This window comes from Acinonyx jubatus, chromosome X (assembly GCF_027475565.1).
Source record: "Acinonyx jubatus isolate Ajub_Pintada_27869175 chromosome X, VMU_Ajub_asm_v1.0, whole genome shotgun sequence".
Classification (NCBI taxonomy): Eukaryota; Metazoa; Chordata; class Mammalia; order Carnivora; family Felidae; genus Acinonyx; species Acinonyx jubatus.
In genome coordinates this window covers 27,659,844-27,682,722 of record NC_069389.1, presented here as the reverse complement: position 1 = coordinate 27,682,722, position 22,879 = coordinate 27,659,844, and the positions used below count along the sequence as shown (strand labels likewise).

At 37.2% G+C, this 22,879-nt stretch overlaps 1 protein-coding gene across 16 annotated transcripts in view; it reads left to right on the top strand.

The window, feature by feature from the left end:
* DMD (dystrophin) overlaps positions 1-22,879 on the top strand; it is a 2,092,562-nt gene that overhangs the window by 654,423 nt on the left and 1,415,260 nt on the right. For all 16 annotated transcript variants that reach the window (XM_053201917.1, XM_053201921.1, XM_053201923.1 and 13 more), the window contains one exon: positions 10,549-10,699. In XM_053201917.1, the coding sequence (XP_053057892.1) occupies positions 10,549-10,699 (151 nt within the window). The remainder of the gene's footprint in view (positions 1-10,548; positions 10,700-22,879) is intronic.

The following is a 22,879-nucleotide window of genomic DNA, read 5'->3' as shown; positions in this document are numbered from 1 at the left end:
ACAACAGCAAATCTTCTTCTCTGTGAATAAACTAATTAATTTGATTGAAAAATGCAACCTGCAGAGAGAAAAAGAGATTTCCTGACATTTCTACAAGGACTCATCAAGATAAGCACAGCAAGTTCCATCAGCTTCTCTGATAATTGTGGTTAGGACACGCAGGGGGAAAGTAAAGCCTTGGTGGTGGTGAAGGAAGAAAATGAAAGCAAGTCAGGAAGGAGGCCAGGTGAAGTTACATCCTGGTTTACATCAGCAGGAGGAGAGATCTGAATAGTATGTGGGTGAAAACGCAAGCCCTAACATGGCAAACAGTCGTGAATCACCATCAATACTTTGGAGAGAAAAATATGTCTCACAAATCTGGTTCATCTCTTTTCCCCCGAGTGTATGTTCCAGTCTTGAAATGAGATGGCCTTTGTAAGTGAACAGAGCAAAGGAGATGCTGAACAAATAGTGGGTTTTCTCCCAAGTGAAGTAGCTGACCTATCGCATATGTGAATATAGGAATGAATGGATGAACAAATGAATTAATTTTTCCAGGTAGTTCTAGTTTGTCAGATAAATGTGTTGTAGTGAGCGTTTTAACGATGCAATATCTCAGACTCTTATGTGTGATTTTATATCACCATTTTGTTAATTCATTTTTAAATTCTTCTAACAATGTTACAATGAGAATTTCTTAGAGATCGAGGTGGTTCAAGAACTAGCAGGAGCAACATTCCCTGAGAATTTATTAAAAATGCAGAATTAGTCCTCCGTCTGATCTATGGAATCAGAATCTGCCATTTAACAAGATCCCAAGTGATTCCTAAGCACATTAAAGTTTGACAAGAACTGATCTTCTTGGCACAATTACGGAATAGTATAAATCCATACTCTTTCTTTGTAGACCACTATTTTTAATATCTTTTGTCCCTATTTTTCTATCAAGGGATGGGACAAACAGTTGAACTATTTTCTTAGAAGCTCCATAAACAATGCTGGTGATGTCTAATTTAATCCTTCAATGGTAATATTATCTCACACGGGTGACGAATGGAATTGCAAGATTTTTGTGAAAGAAGAAACAAGAGGGACAATGTGTGCGTACTGACAACTAATCACTGGCCTAATAAGCAGCAGTAATTAACATACAGCAATCTGGTCAGGTTGAAATGGATATGACTGACCATCACAATTTTTTTTGTGTGTAGATAATGTGCAGTTAAAATATGGATAGTCCTTTTAAAATATGGATATGACTGACCATCACAATTTGTTTTTGTGTAGATAATGTGCATTTAAAATATGGATAGTCCTTTTTCAAGTAATAACAAGTATATGACTCTTACAGTTTAAATTACAAATAGGAAAGCCCAATCTCTGGAATTTTTAGAAATGAGAGTAGAGAGTAGGATTTTTTGGAAGAATGCTTTTTCACAAAGATAAACAATGATAATTAGAAAATTAAGTTTAGTCATTCATTCATCCATCTCACTAACAATTCTTATCTACTATATTCCCAGCACTGTTTTAGATACTGGGGAAATCTAAGTGAACAAAGCAGACTAACTCCCTCTCTTATTAAGCTTGCATTCTTCATGGGAGGAGACAGTTAGTTAAAGAATACGTATAATGTATCAGTTGGTGAGAAATGACTCAAAGGGAAGGAAAGTAGGCTATAGATTTAGAGAAGGAAACATCATTGTGTGTGTTGTCGTATGTATGCACTCAGGGAAGGCCTCTCTGATGAGGTGATATTTAAGCAGAGTCCTAAGTGAAGGGAGGAAATAAGCCATGCAGGTAGCTGGGGCAAAGGCAAACAAATGGAAAATTCCAGAGGCAGGAGGGTGCTGGCCATGTTTGCGAAACAGTGTGCCGGAGTTGACAAAAGGAAAAATGATGTCTTTGTGATTTAGGACTAAAAAATGGTTCAAATTAGGTTAATAGACATCCTTAACAGGAGCAGCTTTTATGGAAATTGACATTTTAATAATCTGAATTCTGATATTTCAGATTGGGTAAGTGTTCCTGTTTTTTGTATTATGTCTTATATTTGATTGATAATTCAATGATACCACTTACTCATTCACGAAATATTTGTCATGTGTCTTGTATATGCCAGGCACCGTGCCAGATGTTCTATAGTGACACAATTTTTGAATTTGAGTAGGCTTCTATTGCCATAGAAATGAATGTGATCTCTGAGTGTCAACATTTCTCATTCTTACTAGGGATAATTTAAACAATCTTTCAATCATTGTATTTAATAGTAGTCCTTGGTTTGTGATGACATCTGCGAGTGTCTTCATCTACTTTGTAAGTATTTAATCCAGCCATGCAGTTTCTTTATTGTGTTACTGTTACTATTTTGAATTTATGCTTTCAAAATGCAAATGAATTTGTTTGCATTTTGAACTTTAATCTTGCTCTGGATAGTTGAAGAATGTCAATAATTAAACTGCTGTTGAGTTATATGGACAGAGGAGAAAAATAGATTAGGACTTTGGAAACAGTGGTTCATTTTTGTTTCACAGAATCCTTTTTAGGCACACTGCTATTTCTCACATTCCATTCAGTGAACAAATAAATATTCATACGCATTTAATTTTGAGGGAGGGTTGACAATTTATTTTTATTTCTAGCCGTTGGAAGGGGAACTTCGCAGGTGAATTCTTTCTGAGATACTTATTGTGAGGTCGCAGAGTAAACACTGGGGCCTCTAAGACCGGGCTGCAGGCTGTAATACAAGCTGCAGGCTGTAATACAAGCTGTAATGCAAGCTGCAGGGCGCTTTCAGGCTTAGTGAGAGCTTTTGATAAACGTGCATGACCTGTTCTTGCTTTCTTTTCTGGCCCAAGAGACATGTCAGCCTACCAGTTGGTGGGAGTGGTGGTGCCGTAGAGAGGAGGATGGACGCATTGGTTTTAGGGGCGAGGAAAGCCTCGTTATATGATTTGGTTAGACCTTTGCCTCTCTTCGTTCTCCAATGGAAACTACTCTACTGGTAGTAGCTCGAAGACCAGTGTCCACTGTCAGCCTTTGCAGCCGGATTTTTTTTAAGGGATGGTTAGGACTTGGAGGAAAGAGGATGTATTTACTGAGTCAGGGGGGCGCAGGGGGGCCACTGCACAGATGCACATACTACACTTTCAGAAATTCAGAGTGCGAACTGGCCAACAGCGGTGGTGGACGCAGGGGTGGGAAAGGTGGTGGTATCCATGTAACAGTGATGGTGAAAGTTGGACACATTTGAGGTCGTTGCTTTTACTGGATTCTCGGTTTTGAACCTTGTATTTCACACGGTATTCAATATTGAGCGTTGATAAATGTCCCAAACCTTGAGAGCTGAAAACTACTAATGTGCTTCATATGGCCTGTTCATTACTGCCATACAACAAAAGCCTTTACGTATGTTTGTATATGCATTACTGAAACTTTCCTTTAAAAAAATCGATATCGCTTTCCTATTTTAAAGCAGGGTGGGGTTCTTTTTGTCGGTTTTGCTTTGCCTAGGATATATCATGCTCTGATTCTTACATTTAGTGAAACATTATAAATATTTAAAATATCTGCTCATTTATTTTACCTTGTCACCATATGTGTGAGGAAAATCGGGTCTCAGTGTATTGTGGTTTCTACCATTAATGTAAACGTTATGCTAAGAGCATTTGTCTCAATAGTAACAACCGTACTTTTCATTTTGGTGAGAACAAAGAACAAAATTATCCATTGATGACAATCGCTATAAAAACCCACTAAATGACCTTTTTTACCTTCTGTTTTTATATCCTGATAATTACTGATATAAATGAAATGAGGAATAGGTATTAAAATCAGCTCTAAAAAAATAACATCAGTGCGGACAGTACAGCATGATGGCAAAGTAGGCCCGAGGGCCAAACGACCTGAGTCCCAGTTTCCCACCTCCCCTTGTTTGCCCTTTGACCCAGGTATACTTTGGTTTCCCCATCTGTAAATTGGGGCTAAGATCAGTTCCTGCATCATTAGGATTAATTATAGTAACACATCTGTTGTCTGACACACGATAAATATAATTTGTTATTCATATATAAAATGCTATTTAAATGTCCCAAAGTGTACAAGGTCAAAATGATTATTTAGTAGATAATGTACTCCTTATGTAGTATTATTAATTTATAAATAATTCAGTAAAGACATTTTTATGTGTCCTAAACCTGCCTCCATGCTTCTGGTTCAAGTTAAAGCAACACACTCATTTTCGACCCTGGATATTCACTGGAAGCACCTGGTTGGATTTAAATTGCACTAAATCACCATTTTGTGATAGTTTTAATAAACACCTGCTGTGTAAACATCACCTTCTTCGATCACTTTTGTAACAGAGGAAATGAAACAAAAACCTATACAAGGGGGTTAAAATAACTACATATGTAAGTATACTTCAGCCTTCCTGGAACATCTAGTTGTACATAAACAATTTGTGAGCTAAAATCAAAACTCTATAATCTAGTCATTAAAACCATTTTGCTGAGATTTTCAGGCCAACAGTTTGAATAAGGAAATAAATTAATTTTGGTATTTTACAGTGTGATTTTAGTTACAAAATGGCATGCATTTGAAAGTAAAAAGTGCATTAAAAATTCAGTTTCTCTAATTCATACTGGTAGCCCTCCTTAAATCAAATCAAATATATAGGTTTTATTGACAGCTTAAATCATGTGATTGTATTGTATTTGCATGTATAACATGCATATTTTAACACCACTGAGGATTCTTTTGTAATTTGTAAATTCACATTAATATTTTACCTCCTTTCATTAGTTGTATTTCTTATTTGAGAATTGCATATAAGCAAGTCATTATGAAGTGTAGGAAATTGGGCCTGAGAACCTAGCTTATTAAATAGTTTAGCCCTCTTGGTAATTTTTTTTAATTTTTTAATGTTTATTTCTGAGAGATAGAGACAAGTGTGAGCAGGGGAGGGCCAGAAAGAGGGAGACACAGAATCCGAAGCGGGCTCCAGGCTCTGAGCTTTCAGCACAGAGCCCGACGTGGGGCTCGAACCCACAAACCACGAGATCATGACCTGAGCTGAAGTCAGATGCTTACTGACTGAGCCACCCAGGCTCCCCTTCTTGGTAATTTTTAATAGTAAGTCTCTAGGATTTATGAAGTCTATACATTTACATATTTATTAGTATATTGCCTACCATATTATTATGTTTTCATAAGTAGTTTTATATATTTTATAATGTATTTCCATAAAGCCCAAGAAACACTAGTTAGACTATAAAATATAGGCTGAGATTTAAGAAAACATGTACAGGGTTGGCATGTATAAATCTGTCTAGAGAACCAAAATTTCAGAAAATCCTATTTATATTTATTGCTAGATAATTTAACTCAGGATATAATTCCTTATAAATATTATGTGACATAATAAAATACTATGGATAAAGACTGCCCAGTTAGGATTCCTTGCTATGGTCAAGCCAGTTATCTGTTGGTGTAGACCTGTGCTTTCCAATATGTCAGCCACTAGCCACATGCATCTTTTTAGTTGCAAATTTAAATTATTATAATTAGATATGGGTAAAAATTCAGTTTCTCATTTACATACACTAGCCTTATTTCAAGTGTCCAATAGCCACACGGGGCTGGTGGCTATAGTATTGGATAATGCAGATACACATTTACGTTGTTATAAAGATCTATTGGGCAGTACTGGCTAGAGTAGAAATGCTTTTCTACAGTCCAACAAAGTCTCTGTAAAGCAGACTCTATGTTTGTACCAATTTCCTTTATGTTCATAGAGGTTATGTCCCTGAAGCAGGGTGTGGAGTGAGAGACAGATCTTCAGTAAAATTATTTGGAAAACGGTATTCCTTAAAATGCTTTTTCACTGTAACTAACAAATAACCCAAATCCAAGTGCCTTATAGTATCATTTCTTAAGGTGTGATCTATGGACCAGCAGCATTGGTATCCCTTGGGCATACAAATGAAGACTCTCAGCCCCTCTCTAGACTTAGAATCCACAGTAGAACATATTCCCCAGGTGATTTGTATGCACATTAAAGTTTGGGAAGCCCTGGTTAAAACCATAAGGATGTCATTGTCTTATATTACAATAAATCCCCTGGTGCGATAGCTATACGTTAAGTATATGACTCCATAGTGCCATCAAAATCTGAGGTTCTTTCTTTTTTTTTTTTATTAGTGTATAATTAACATACAGTGTTATATTAGTTTCAAGTATACAATAAAATAATCCAACAATTCTATATGTTTCTCAGTGTTCATCAAGCTAAGTGTACTCTTAATCCCTTTCACCTATTTCATCCATCCCCTCACCCATTACCTCTCTGGCAGCTACCGAATTTCTTTTCTTTTCTTTTAAAATTTTTAATGTTTAGTTATTATTTTTGAGAGAGAGAGAGAGGAGAGAGTGCAAGCGGGGGAGGGGCAGAGCGAGAGGGAGACACAGAATCCGAAGCAGGCTCCAGGCTCTGAGCTGTCAGTGCAGAGCCCGACATGGGGGCTCCAACCCATGAACCGTGAGATCATGACCTGAGTCGAAGTCGGGCGCTCAACTGACTGAGCCACCCGGGTGCCCTACAAATTTGTTTTCTGTATTTAAGAGTCTATTTTTTGGTTTGTCTCTTTCCTTTGTTCGTCTGTTTTATGTCTTAAGTCATTGTCTGAGTGAAATCATGTGATAGTTTTCTCTGACTGGCCTATTTCACTTGCCATGATAGTCTCTAGTTCCTTTCAGTTTATTGGTTTTGGTAGCCTCCTTATGTCCTTAAATGATTTTACAATTGGAAGTTGGCTGTAGCAGTTCCCAGCATCATATCCTGACATGCTTCTGCCTCTAGATGTTGTCAGAACTATCTCCAGTCTGGCGCTAGTTTGTTCTGGTTCCACGGTCTTCTCCCTCCATTGCCAGTCACGTATTTATCCTTCATTTTCCTTTCGCTTTTACAGGCCTTTCCAAATGACCACCTGAAAACCATAAAATGAAACCAAGGGGAAAGCAAACTCTTTTCTTGCCCATGGGTGGTAGATATTTATTTTATGAATTTGACAAATGTCCCTAATTTATTGGCATCTTTAGAATGTTAGTTGGAAATGTGGAATTTCTTTTTCACTTTAATAATATTTTAAATTGAACAATATGAAATAGTCATTTTCATGGAATGAAAACTCATGTATTAGCAGCTTCATATGACTCAACCTAACATAAAGAAGGAAGGTAAGTCCATAAAGAAGGAAGATAAGTCAAAGTTAAGAGCACAGAGTTGGGTCACAGATAGTTTAGCATTTATATACTGTCTTAGCTTGTCACTGAGACAACTTGGGCAAGTTCTTTAACCTTCCCAAATTCCATTGTCCTCAGAAATAAAAGAATAATGGTATTATCTACCTCAGTAAGCGATAATGAAGACCAAATGTAATTATTCGGTGTTTTTCAAACATGTCAGTCATGTTCCACCTTCACAATTTCTTTCATATCTGCACTCTTCTTTTAAAAAAAATGTTTATTTCTTTTGAGAGCGAGATTGCGAGCCACAGAGGGGCAGAGAGAGAGGGAGAGATAGAATTGCAAGCAGGGTCAGCATCAAGGCTTGATCTCAACACGGGGTTTGATCTCAAGACCATGAGATCTTACCTGCGATGAAATCAGGAGTCAGACACTTGACTGTCTGAGCCACCCAGTTGCCCCTGCACTTTTATTATATTTAAGACTCCTTCTTAAAATAATTATCTTTACTTAGCTTCATCCTAAACTGTTTGATTTTATATACGCATTGAAGTTATATGCAGACTCACTGTATGTACGTGTGTATACAAACATACACATGCATACATTGTTCAGCCGTATAGGTATATGCCAAGACATACTAAAATAATTTCATACGTTTTTCCTTTGCCATGAAAATCATTCTGCAAAGCACAAATAGATCTCATTCCATCATTTAGGATCCACTGAAATAGTGCATTTTATGGTTACTAACAGAGTTATCACACGAAAAGTGTTGAATACATGTTAACCAATATAGTTAAAAATTTATTTTAAAGATATTTTCACCCAAGGGGTAGTTATCCCCCACCCCTTTCTAAAGTTACCTCTTCTTCTACCACATTTAAAAAAGGGGCATTTGTGTTGCAAAGGCTTCTAAACAGGCTTCTGATAGCAGTGCCTCCTAGTGGTTGTTTCTGTCTCTGCTCAGGCATTGCCAGGAGCCACTGTTCATTCACTTCCCTGCTCCTCATTCTGAGAACTCTGGCTTGCGATTCACCTGCACATATTGAGGCTGTCTATTTGCAGGCCTCAGTGAGCAGAGGAAGCATAGCACCTTTTACCACCTATTAACTTATTCCATATAACGCCTGCACGGAAAGCAGTAAATAGTGACCAGACATTACTGAATACTTAAGAGTTTCTAAAGTAACAGCCTTGGGAAAGCAAAAACATTTTTGAACATTATAGTGAAAATAATTATTCTTAGGGTCATCTGAGTGGCTCAGTCGGTTGAGCATTCAATTTTGGCTCCAGTTGTGATCTCATGGTTCATTCGAGCCCCACATGAGGCTCCATGCTGTCAGCACAGAGCCTGCTTCAGATCCTCTGTCCGCCCCCCTGCCCCGCCCTCTTTGCCTCTCCCCGACTGGCACACTCTGTCTCAAAAATAAACATTAAAAAAATTGTTCTTAAAGGCCAAAGGAAAGCCATACAAAGTTCACTCTTCACAGAGGCTTCCCCACAGGGACATCCTACTCACTAGGAGTTTCCAGCATAGGTATGGAATTCAGTGAATATCTGTTGAATGAAATGTCTGTCTGAAAGTTTACAAAAAAGGAAGTAAGTATTTTAAAATTAAATTGCTTATTAACTCGAACAAATGCGTGTTGTAATAGTTCTTCAAGTATAAATAACATTGTGGGAATTTTTCTTCAGTTTTTGAAAGGTGAGATTTGTATCTTAATGTAAAGACAAACTGGGCAGGAAAAACAACAAAAGTAAAGAGTGATACTGTAGCTAATTCTCATGAAATCTTATTCTCGGGTCAGTTCTCAAGGGGTAGACTGAACCAATAAAGTGAATGATTTATATACTTTACAATGTAAGGATGATATTCTTTATCGAAGAGGCTTAAACTAGCATCTTTGAGTTTTTGCTTTTACTTAAATGGGTACTTCTTCATTTATGTTACTTCTCATAAAAAGAAGATGACTGCCTTTTTTGCTTGATAAATGAAAGCTTATTCTCATAGGCTTTTGACTGCAGTGTGCCTCAGTGAACATGTGTCTGTGAAAGGTAAAAGATCAGTAAATGGTGAAATCTAAATTATATTAAACCCTCAACTATGTGTGTATTTTGTGTGTTTAAACCTGCTGACTAATGGAAATTTCTGGTAAAAATTTTATAAATCACAATAGTAAATTCCTAATTCAAATTATGTCTTCTTTATTAGTGTTATAAGATTAATGTTCAGCATACTGTAGTTTCCTAAAAATGCTTTAAACCTGTCTTCATGAAGACCATTTACTTCAAAATAGGTATTAACACTTCTCATTTGAGTCTCATATTTTTATTGTATGGATAAAATAACCTGTTTTAATTTTCATCCTCACCATGCAGATTGATAAGCAAGATGTTGTCCCTTGTCCCTGATGCTGGCAATCTAATTGAGAAGGTTTAAGTTGGTTTTAGGGCATATAGCCAGGCTTTAAATTCATTACCCAGCCCACTGTTGTTTACATCTTTGTAAACAATACATCTGTGTCACTTATCTATTTCTGCATAACAAATGTCTCTAAATCTTAGTGGCTTAACACAATACTTTATAATTACATCATGATTCTGTAGAGCAGGGATGTGGCCAGGGTTCATCTCGGTGGTGGTTGTTCTGCAATTGTGATATGGCTGAGGTCACTCTTTGGCCTGCATTCAGCAGGAAGCTCAACTTTTAAGATAGCATTTTATCCTCTAGAGTCACTTACAACATGGCCTCTCATCATTCAGGAGTGTAGCCTGGTCTTCTAACACCATGGCAGCTGGGTTCTGAGACAGAGTATAAATGCTTCCTTGTTCCCTTACAGCATCTATACTTGGAACTCGTAGAGTGTCACGTCTGCCATGTTCTGTTGGTCAAAACAAATCACAAGGCTAGTCCATATTCATGAGGATGGGAAGTAGATTCTGGGGCAGAGTGGCAAAAAATTTGTGGCCATCTTTAATCACCATACATATTAAAATAATGGAGGTCTAAATGAACCATTTCCAGGATATGCTGTTAGTTCAATTATCAGAGATGGGTCACACTTCACTTAACATGTTCGCAGTTAGTTGTGTGAAACTTTCTAAAACTCAAGATATATGAACTATAATAAGCTGGAGAAAGAATAACTTCAGTGGTGATTAATCATGGGCTCTGCTTCTCTTCTCAATGTCTATTAGATACCAAACAATGTGAACATACCATAGATTAAAACATCAACAGTTTTATCTTCTAGGTTTAATAATAATAAGTAAAGTTATTTTGATAGCGGTAGTAATAGACATCGTTCACATTTTCAGCTTACATAAAGTTCTAATGGATCTTCAGAATCAGCAACTGAAAGAGTTAAATGATTGGCTAAGTAAAACAGAAGAGAGAACAAGGAAAATGGAGAAAGAGCCCCTTGGACCTGATATTGAAGACCTAAAACGCCAAGTACAACAACATAAGGTTAGTATATTTAATGCTGTTTGCTTTCTTCTGGAGACCAAACTCTGTGTGTACATATGTGTTTTATATACACACATTTATACATATATCAGGGTTTACAGGTAGGAAGGAATTAAAGCTTCAGTTAAGAAGAGTTTGAGAGTCATTTTTACCTAATATTTTCTGAAACGTTTGTGTTTTTCAAATGTGGCATAATTAGGCTTTTCATATTTGAAAAAATATCAAATGCATTCCTGGAGGACAACAACACTGGATATGTGATTTATTAAAGTTTTGGTTTCTTGGAAGAGGGACTCTGTAGGGATTACTTGCAATGCAAATTTAACTAATAAGACATGATTTTTTTGTACGTTTTTACCTTCAGTTCAGAAAGTCTTAGAACAGGCGAAGTTTGATTAAAATGAACATCTGTGACATTGCTTTTCTATGAAATACAGAATCTATTATTGCAAATAATCTATTATTATTATAGAATCTATAATTTGCAATACTTCCATCGTATCTTTTTTCAGTTTATTGGTATATTTACAAATTATGCTCTTTGGTCGCCAAAAAGCATTTGTTGTTTCTGTGAGTAGGATTTCTACAGGTTTATTTCTTTTTTTTCTTCAGTATCCATTTTTTAAATTCAGATAAAATTGACATATAATATAATACACATTTTAGGTATATGATATAATGATTCAAAAATCTGTTTACTCTGTGAAGTGATCAGAATAAGTCTAGTTACCATTCCTTACCATACGGAGTTGTACATTTTTTTATTTTGTGATGACAACTGTAAAGATGGACCCTCACAGCAACTTTCAAACATGCACTACAATATTACTGACTGTCGTACCAGGCTGTACATTGCATACAGATGATTTACTGTTTTAGTAGTGGAAGTTTGTCCCTCAGCCATTTTGCCCACCTCCTCACCCCTCTCCCCTCTGGCATCTACCATTTAGTTCTCTTTATCTGTAAGATTTGTTTTGTTTTCTATCTTCTGCATAGAAGTGGAATCATATGGTATTTGTCTTTCTGTGTCTGACTTACTGCACTTACCTTAATACCATCAAAGTACATCCATGTTGTCACAAATACCAAGAATTCATTTTTTATGTCTGAGTATATTGCAGTATGTATACATGTATGTATAAATACATACACACACACACACACACATGCATACCACATCTTCTTTACTCATCCATCAGTGGACACTGAAGTTGTTTCCATATCTTGGCTATTGTAAATAATGCTGCAATGAACATAGGAGGACATATATCTTTTTGAGTTATTGTTTTCATTTTGTTTTGATAAACACCCAGAAGTGGAATTGCTGGATCATATGATAGTTCTATCTTTAGTGTTTTGAGGAAACTTCATACTGATTTTAATAGCGGTTACATAAACTTACTTTCCTAACCACAGCGGACAAGGTTATTTTTTTCTCCACATCCTCCCCAACACTTGTTATTTCGTGTTTTGTTCTTTTTTCTTTTCTTTTCTTTTCTTTTCTTTTCTTTTCTTTTCTTTTCTTTTCTTTTCTTTTCTTTTCTTTTCTTTTCTTGATAATAGCCATTCTAACAAATGTGAAGTGAGAGCTCATTATGGTTTTCATTTCCATTTCCCTGATGATTAGTGATGTTGAGCATCTTTTGATGTGCCTGTTGGAAAAATGTCTATTCAGATCGTTTGCCTATTTTAAAATCTGATTGTGTTTTTGTTGTTGAGTCATTTAAGTTCTTTATATATTTTGGATATTAACCCCTTGTTGGGTATATGATTTCCAAATATCTTCTCCCATTCATTAGGTTATTCTTTTCATTATGTTGATGGTTTCCTTTGCTGTGCAGAAGCTTTTTGGTTTGATGTAGTCCCACTTGTTTATTTTTGTTTTTATTACCTTTGCTTTTAAGTCAAATCCAAAAAAAAAAAAAAAAAAAACATCATCACCAAGACTGCTGTTATGGAGTTTACCACTTATGTATTCTTTTAAGAGTTTTATGGTTTCAGTTCATACATCAGGTCTTAATCCATTTTGAGTTAATTTTGGTGTATGGTATAAGTGTTGTCTAGTTTCATTTAAATGTGGGTCTGCCCTTTTTTCAACACCATTTATCGAAGAGGGTGGCCTTTCTTCATTGTACGTTCTTGCCTCCTTTGTTGTAAATTAACTGACCACATACGCATCATTTATTTCTTGGATTTTTATTATATTCCCTCAATCTGTGTGTGTGTGTTTTATGCCCAAACTGTACTGTTTTGATTATTATAGCTTTGTAATATAGTTTGTAAACAGAGAAGATCACGCTTCCAGCTTTGTTCTTCTTTGTCAGCATTGCTTTGGCTACTCACGTCTTTTACGGCACTGTACAAATTTTAGGATTGTTTGTTCTAGTTCTGTGAAAAATGCAGTAGGAATTTACATGTGGGTTGCATTGAATCTGTAGATTGCTTTGGTAATATGGACATTTTCATAATATTAATTCTTCCAAGTCATGAGCATGAAATATCTTTCCATTTATTTGTGTCTTCTTCAGTCTTTCATCAATATCTTGTAGTTTTTAGTATATAGATCTTTCACCTCCTAGGTTAAATTTATTCCTAGGCACTTTATTCTTTTTGAAGCAATTGTAAATTGGGTTGTTTTCTTAATTTCTCTCTTGGATAGTTTGTTCCTGTGTATAAACACATTTTTGTATAATGTTATTGTATCCTGCAATTTTACTATATGTATTAGTTCTAACAGTTTTCAGTGGAGTCTTTAGGATCTTGTGTGTTTAAAGTCATGTTGCCGGCAAATAGTGACGGTTATTTCTGAGTTGGAATTCTAAAAGTGCTTCATTCTAATAGCCATTATGAAACTAGCTCTGGGTTTTACTGTAGGAACAAGAGCTTGCTCAGTCCATCAAGAAACACACACACACACACACACACACACACACACACACACAGAATAACCTTCATAATTGGTCCAGAGTAGGCTTGCCAAATCTGGAAAATAAAAATCCAAGAAACCTAGTTAAATTTGCATTTCAGATAAGCAACAAATACTGTTTTAGTGGAAGTATGTCCCAAATTATTCACTGTTTATCTGAAATTGAGATCTTAGTTGGCATCCTGGATTTTATCTGACAACTCTATTTAGGATTCTGTGGTTCTTGGATTCATGGCTTTGAAAGGAAATATCTGCTCCTTCAACTCATTCCTGCTAAATCTGCATCTCGCTCAAGTTTATTGTCTCTTTTTATAACATTTTTCAGAGGTAGCTTGGAAGTTATTCTTTGCAGATGCAAGATACTGTTCCTTCTAAGTCGCAGAGTTCTTTTCTTATGTAATGAGCTTCTGATTCAATAACAAACAAGGCTGGCCTTCGCTTTTGCTGCCCTCGCAGCCATTTTGTCCATAGCAGTTTACAGTGGAGCAGTATGGGGACAGCTATAGCTGTGGTAATCCAGGTACTCTGCACCCAGGGGGAAAAAAAATAACATCAACTGTGTTCTAATTTTCATGTGAAAGTTGTGATGAAAAGAGGCTAATTTGTCACATAGGTTTTTTTTTAACGTTTATTTATTTTTGAGACAGAGAGAGACAGAGCATGAATGGGGGAGGGGCAGAGAGAGAGGGAGACACAGAATCTGAAGCAGGCTCCAGGCTCTGAGCCATCAGCCCAGAGCCCGACGTGGGGCTCAAACTCACGGGCTGCGAGATCGTGACCTGAGTTGAAGTCGGACGCTTAACCGACTGAGCCACCCAGGCGCCCCTGTCACATAGGTTTTAAGTGAACATCTGATAAAGAACTTAGATCCAGTGCTAGATGTCAAACTGGACCACATTTCATGTGTGGATCATGCACTCCTATTGTAGACACTATGCAACCCTCTTCCCCTTGGTCTGCCCTGGAAGTGTCATGCAGACAGTTTCTGTATACACTAATGGCTTCTCTGTGTCTGAAGACATTTGCTGCCACAAGAGAGTCTCAGCTAGTTTGGGGGTGGGAAGGAAGCAGAGTTAGTGCTGAGAGCTTCCATTAATTAACCCATGAGGAATGGGAGATGATGGATAAATGCCCAAGAATCCTTGGCCCATGGTAGGACAATCCCAAGGTGTTTCTTAATTCCCACAATCTCTCAAAGGTGTCCCAGCAAGACTGGGCCCAGGTGTCCATGAGGTAAACTGCCTCACATTCTCACTCATAATGCCTCCTGAGATCACTTCCCAATTAAACTCTTTGCACCTAAATCCTTGGTTCAAGATTGGTTTGCGAAAGAACTCAACGTGACAGCCTTCTTACCTGGTGGCCAGAGTACTATCCAGCTTTGACACTAAATAAATGTGTAGTTTTCATAAGGGTCACCTTGGGGGCTCAGTCAGTTAAGTGTCTGACCCTTGATTTTGTCTTGGGTCATGATCTCACGGTGAGGTCAAGCCCCGAGTCCGGCTCTGCGCTGACAGCACAGATTCTCTCTCTCCCTGTGTCTCTGCCCCTCCCCTGCTAGTGTGCTCTCTCTCCCTCTCTCTCTGCCTCAAAATAAATAAATAATCTCTAAAAAAAGTAATTACTTTTTCTCATGTTCTCCATATCTTCACATTGGAAATAATACTGGTTTTAATTTTTCTGTTGGTTTTAGAATGTGAGGCTTTTTAGGAAAGGGCAAGAGTAAGGCTGGTAACATCAGAGGGAATGATGTTGACACTGGATCTCTGCAGTATGAGGAAGCCAGGAGGGATTCCAAAAGAGAAATGGCAGAATAATAAGAGAAAGCCTGACAATTGATAATAATCTTTTTTACTTGAAGCAATTACGGGGAGAAGAAACTGAAACAACTTATAAAGGAGTTAAATTTATCTATCTATCTATCTATCTATCTATCTATCTATCTATCTATCTATCTATGTATTTAAAGTTTTTATTTAAATTCCAGTTCACAGGCAGTATAATATTCGTTTCATGTGTACAGTATAGTGATTCAGCACTTCCACAGAGCACCTGGTGCTCCTCAGGACAGGTGCACTCCTTAATCCCCATCACCTGTTTCACCCATCCCCCACCTCCCTTCTGATAACCATCCATTTGTTCTCTATAGGCGAATTTATTTAAATTTTCTAATGTTTATTTATTTTTGGGAGAGAGACAGAAAGAGACAGAGAGACCCAGAGCATGAGCGGAGGAGGAGCAGAGAGAGAGTGGGAGACACCGAATCTGAAGCAGGCTCCAGGCTCTGTGCTGACAGCTCGGGGCTCAAATCCAGGAACCAGAAGATCATGACCTGAGCCAGAGGCAGACACTTAACCAACTGAGCCACCCAGGCACCCCAGTAGTTGAATTTATTTAAATGGGTAACATATATTCTCTTAAAAGCACATACTTAAAAGGAGTATGTTTTTTTGTTGTTATTATTCTTGCCATGTTTCATAAAACAGAAAAAGATAAATGTTCTTTCTTGAAGTAACTGAGTCCAAACTAAAGCCTGATTTAAGTAGTCATCCATTCGCTTTGCAGCTTTTCTTCCCAAGAATTGTAGGTGAATGAAAATAAGGCAATTTCCCGTGACAACCAAATACATCAGCAACCCTAGCAGTCGAGGAAAGCAACTCCACCCAGCTGCATCGCCACACTTGTCACCTAAGATAACATGTAGGGTTGTTAGCTATGTATAGATAGACATCACATTCTTTAGTCATCTTCCTTCTTTTTCTAAGAGATGATTACAGATGACAAATCAAAGAAAAGACAGATTTTGTGGCCCGGAATCCATTTAAATTCTGCTCAGGTCAGAGGCCTCTGCCTGGTTCTTTCTCTCTCTGTCTCCCCTTCTCCCTACTTCTCTCCCTCCCTCCCTCTCTCCCTCTGTTGGAGGCCAGAAAAAAAAAAAAGTTGGCGAGCCTTGCAAGTACACCATGGATATCACAGATACGCTTCTCTGTGTTCTGTGACAGGACCTTTTGCCATCTCCATTTGTACAGCATTTTATTACAAGGCAGGCTAGAAGTGCAACTACTGTACAATGTCATGGAGATAAGTCACTTGTATGGAATCTGCCAATTAGGCAAGGCAAAACAATCAAACCTCTATTGGTGGTTACTGTTAAATGTAGCCAAAGTGTTAACTCTGGGTAAGTGGGAAAAGTGGAGTGTGTCACAGAATTTGGAAAAACCAGTTGGTCTTCAAGGCTTTTGCTTTGGGGAGAGCATTTATAGGTTGACTTCAGATCTGAGTCACCCAAAAGTTATTCTCTTGGGAATGAATAAATTGAACTTCTCCTTCCCTTTGCAAAGGAACATGGCGGAAATAATTCTGGTGGGTTATTTTTGTCTTAAGGGACAGACTATGATGTTGATAAGGAATGAGGGTTTCCCTTCTTGCAGACACATAAATCTGACAAGTTAAATAAAGAAAAAAAATTGTGAGTAGGGGCAAGGAAACAACTTACAGGTGAGGAAGGAACACATCGATAAAGCAGTTTACGTGGAGTTATAATCCCTGATGCCCTCTCACTACCTCTCACGTTTGATTTCCTGTTAAAATATGTTAATGGCTGTAACCCTGGCATCTTCATAAATAGCGCAGAAGATGTCACCAGGAGTCATATTTAGGTATGTCTGTTGAAATGAAACTTGTAACCCTTGCTTATGCAGAAAAGGAAGTCCATTTGATGGAATCACATTTTTAGCTGGATACCTGCCACAGGATGGTCAGTTCATGAGGAATATATGCAGACTCCACCAGCTGGACAAACTATACTGTCTGTAATCATAAGACTCTGTTCTTAAATTTATGTGCAAAATTCTGGTGGTGTGAGTCACATTGAACCTGATAGAAATTATAAGGACTTTTTGCCCTCTGGTCTCAATCATAGGCTGAATTAGTTCTGGTTGGCCCTTTTTTAAAGCTGGCCTTAGTAGGTGATGGGTATTGAAGAGGGCATCTTTTGGGATGAGCACTGGGTGTTGTATGGAAACCAATTTGACAATAAATTTCATATATTAAAAAAAATAAAGCTGGCCTTACAACTTAATCTTTTTCCCCAGATTCTTACTAAGAAAGGAGAGAGAGGGCCTAGAGACATTGCACTTTTTCTTTTTTTACGTTCCATATAGACCTTACTTGACCCTCAAGGGACACAGAATAGGAACCATGGGAGAAAAACATGTATTCTCTCACGTGGGAGAAGATCCCATGACCATCTCAATACAAATATGTTCTAAGAGGGAAAGAAATATGTTCCAAGATAGGAAAGATTTCTGAGAGGAAAGTTAATGAAAGAAGCTAAGACATGAAACACTGTTCTGATGAACATTTATTGCTAAGATAACCCAATCTTAACGCTACTTTCAAACAGGAAGAACATATACTAGGACCTAACTATTGTCTATATGTGTGTATATTTTTAAAGCTAGCTTTGTAGTAGTGGCCTTTAAAATATAATAGGTTTAGCAGTGAACCCCAGGAATCTACCCCATAAACCAAGAGCACACTTTACATACTGTATGTTAGCCAATTTGGCAACAAACTATATTAAGAAAATAAATAAATAAAATATAATAGGTTTAATTCAAGTGTCACCGGAGGGCTAAAACCTGGAACTCAACTGAGTGCACACACATGCACATACACTTACACACAAGAGTTTAAGTTTTTGTTTGTTTGCCTTATGTCGTATAGTTATAGAAAACAGATGTATCTATCTCTTAAGCTTATTTAAGCTATATTAATATCTCTTATACCGAGGCAATACATTATAGACCCTGCAGTCATATTGATTAGGATTAAAACATAGCTCCTGTCACTTGTGAGCTGAATAGCTTTGCGTAAGTTACCTAACGATTTTGTGCCTCAGTTGCCCCAACTATGAAATGAGGATGATGTTAATGATAATGATGATATCTACTTTATAGGAATGATAAAAACATTGGAAACATAATTACGTAAAAAACACATATAATAATACCTGGTACCCGTAAGTATATGAATGGCCTTAAGTGTTATTATAAGATATGACTCCAAACCAAATAAAATGAATTTGTGTGATAATAATATTCTTTTGATATATGGAAGTGGCAAGCTAAAGTGGAAAAGGGCAGTATCACACTTTACAGTCTACAGAGTCGTATATGTATGATACTCGGTTTTAATTTTTTTACAATCTAGTTGAGAGGGGTGCCTGGTTGGCTCAATCAGTTGAGTGTCTGACTTCGGCTCAGGTCTGATCTCACCGTTCATGAGTTCAAAGCCTGAAGTGGGCGCTGTGCTGACAGCTTAGAGCCTAGAGCCTGGTTCGGATTTCGTGTCTCCCTCTCTCTGACCCTCTCCCACTCACATTCTGTCTCTCTCTCTCTCTCTCTGTCTCAAAAAAAAAATAAACATTGAAAAAATTTAAAAAGAAATCTAGTTGAGAAAGCATCTAATTTCCCATCAACAGGCTGTAAACAAGCACCAGATTCCAAGGATAACTTTATATACTAGATAATCCATTAATTAAATTAAAATCACAATAACAACAACAACAACAATAATGAAATCCGTGCTCATGTTCTTTTTTTTTTTTTTAAACAAATCAAGTGATTCCAGCTAATACATTACTAATTGGTTCATAAAAATCACTGAATGCTGATTCAATACCATTACATTGCTCAAAATATCATGGCCTTGTTTTAAAGTACATCAGTGCATTGGGGTGACTGAGGGGCTGAGTCAGTTGAGCGTCCGACTCTTGGTCTTGGCTCAGGTCGCGGTCCCAGTGGTGTGGGATTGAGTCCAGCTTCAGGCTCCACTCTCAGCATGGAGCCTGCTTGAGATTCTCTTTCTCTCCCTCTGCCCCTCTCCCCTGCTCTCGCTTTCTCTCTCTTTCTAAAATAAAAACAAATAAATAAATACATCAGTACATCTACTGAAATATAAGTATCCAAGATACCCTAATCTTTGAGACACTAGGTTTATTTTTTTTTTATTTTTAATTTCTCCTATAATTCCTCTTTATTAAAAGTTTCTGGCTCTGGGGAGCATAAAGGAAAATAGGGGACTCTGTCACTTAAGGAGTTAGTCTCATGTAAAGTGTCTGTTTTTCTGAACCAATGCCAATTAATTTCAGTTCCCTTGAATAGGTAATGCAACATTAATAATGTAAATGAATTATTTACATATATAAAACATTTTAGAATGCATTTTAGGGGAAACTTTTTCATAAGAAAGCCACAAAAGATATGATAATATGAGTTTTAAGAGAATAATTATTCTTGAAAAATATATTCATATATCTTATAACAAAATGCAAGACCATAAATCCATTCTCATATTAAAAATAAGGTTGAGTGTGGCGCTGTGTCTAAGGAATATAAAATTGGTAACTACAGTATACAATAATTTTATGTTTAATAGTTTTGTTATGAGCAAAGGGTTTCTAGTGGTACAACTGGTAGTCCTCTGTTATTCAATGGAACTACATATTGCAGAGATAATTTATACTGGATACTATTTATTTATTCATTCATTCATTCATTCATTTTGATTTTTTTAAATTTTTTAATGTTTATTTATTTTTGAGAGAAAGAGACAGAGCATGAGTGGGGGAGGGGCAGAGACAGGGAGACACAGAACTAAAAGCAGGCTCCAGGCTCTGAGCTGTCAGCACAGAGCCTGACGCGGGGCTCGAACTCACAAGCTGTGAGATCATGACCTGAGCCGAAGTCGGACGCTCAACTGACTGAGCCACCCAGGCGCCCCATCATTCATTTATTTTAAAGTTTACTTATTTTAAGAGAGAGAGAGAGAGAGAGAGAGACCGAGCAGGGAACAGTCAGAGAGAGATGGAGAGAGAGAATCCCAAGCAGGCTCTGCTCAGCAGGGAGCCTGACACAGGGCTCCATCCCACGCTGGCGAGATCCTGACCTGAGCTGATAGCAAGTCGGACACTCAACTGACTGAGCCACCCAGGTGCCCCATGGATAATATTTGAGAATCAATTATCAATTAAAGATGTAGATCACATCTAGTGAGAATAAGAAACTACTAAATCAGACATTTTTATATGACATTCTGTAGTTTCAGTACACTGAGAATATTTAGTAATTAGAAGATACATGATGTGATTATCAAAAGTTTTGGCAATAAATACTGATGCCCAGAGGGGCTATTTCCATAGATCTTAGTCGAAGAATTGAATGATATGGTGATGATGTCAGAAATAGAAGAAAATAAGCATTTCCTCCCCATGTACCAACTGTAAGCACTGTGGTAGCTGATTCTAATGTATTTTCTCATTTAATTCCAGTTCTAAACCTCTTGGAAAGATCCAAATCCTTAATTCTCGGTTAAATAAATATGCTCAGTGAGGCTAAAGAGTTGCCTAAGGCAACTTAACTAGTAATTGGCACACTCTGGCTTTTCAACTTGACCTGCCTCTCTCACCTCTTTTATTAGATTCCAAGCAAGTTTGACACCAGTGGCTATCCTAGAGGTTAGAGCAAATGCAGAGAGTAGCAAAGATAGGGGGAATTATGGTGCTTGGTTTCCCTGGCTTGGGAATATCTAGGTGGAAGAGATGGAGAGACTGCATATAAGTCCTCAAACTCAGAGTAAGCATTGGGAAAGACGACACATTAGTGGTGGCCCGGTCTGAAATGCTCAGAATTAAAATGGTTAAGGAAATGATTTTTCAGCATTAATCCTGCAGCTCTTTCATGAAAATTAGGGCAAGACGAACTACAAAGGGGGCATAGAACAAAATAGGTTTATGATGAGAATGGCAGTAATGTTTGAGCAAGAGTATCCTCTTGCTATGTATCAGTAGACTTCAATATCACATCTGTTTGCTATTAGCCAATCAATGCATATCACTTCCTCTGTGCTGCCCCTGCACACTTCTACCCCACCCCTCTCTCCCAATATTCCTCTTCTTTTGCATTAATTATTGTCAGGCTAAAGGCATTTTGTAATTATTCATTAGATTTTCTTGGTGTTCACCTTGATCTAACTTCTGATTTCAGTGGTGTAACTTATAGGCAGGATGTATGGATACATGCATGCTTACATGGGTTATAGAGGAAGAAGGAAAAGTGTGACAATTGAGTACTATTTATTGATTAGGGTATGTCCTCCATGTCCCATGATAAAGCTTTTCTGATCAAGCTCATTTTTTAGCAATGAGCTCACTACATCAGTTACTTTAAAACTACTGATATTAATATCTTGTAAATAATTTGGGAGTTAAAGACTTACTTATGGATTTAAAATTATTTTGTATATTTCTAGATCCTAAAAGTTGGCTGTAACTTCAGTTCTTGGATTTCCAAAACCACATCCCTTTCTGTGCTCATAATACCTATTAGAGGATGATAGACAGCATGAATTAGATGAGGGTGAATTAGGTGTCTCTTGAGTTCTTGCGGTATGGTTTAAGGTGTTTGTTTTGAGAGCACCTGGGTGGCTTAGTAGGTTAAGTGTCCGACTCTTGGTTTCAGCTCAGGTCATGATCTCATGGTTCGTGAGTTTGAGCCCCACATTGGGCTCTGTGCTAACCATGTAGCTTGCTTGGGATTCTCTTTCTCCCTCTCTGTCTAGCTCTCCCCTGCTCACTCTCTCTGTCTGTTTCACAATAAATAAATAAACTTAAAAAAATTAAAATTAAAGTCTTTGTTCTGAATGTGCCAAAATGTGAGTACTTTTTAGTATTAACTAGCTATTACTGTTTATTGAGTTTATTCTGTGTGCCAGGCAATGTGCTAAACAATTATATTCAGGTTTCCTATCCAACTAAAGAGATAGGTACTCCTGTCATCCCAATTTTGAAAATTAGTAAGCTGAGGCATGGTATAGTTGGAATATTTCTCAAGGTCACATAGCTTGTTAGCAATGCATCCAAGAATCAAACCTAGGAAATCTAACTTCAGATCTTACACCTTTAAACATACATGTATTTTTATGAGTCTGTCATTCATACCATACCCTAATCCCACTTATAGTCTGAATGAGGCCAGGTACATTAATTGTCAGCTCTATTTAAAACAATTTTTCATATTTATTGAGCCTCCTTTTTTGCAACTGGTAAGTTTAGGTTTTTAAAATCTTTCTAATGTCTTCATTGAAATAGTCTTTAGGGCTACCCTCTTTGGTAGCTTTGGAGTTGGCTGAAACATTTTTTTCTAACAAAAAAGTAAAAACAGTGGATTCTGATATAAAAACTAATATAATTG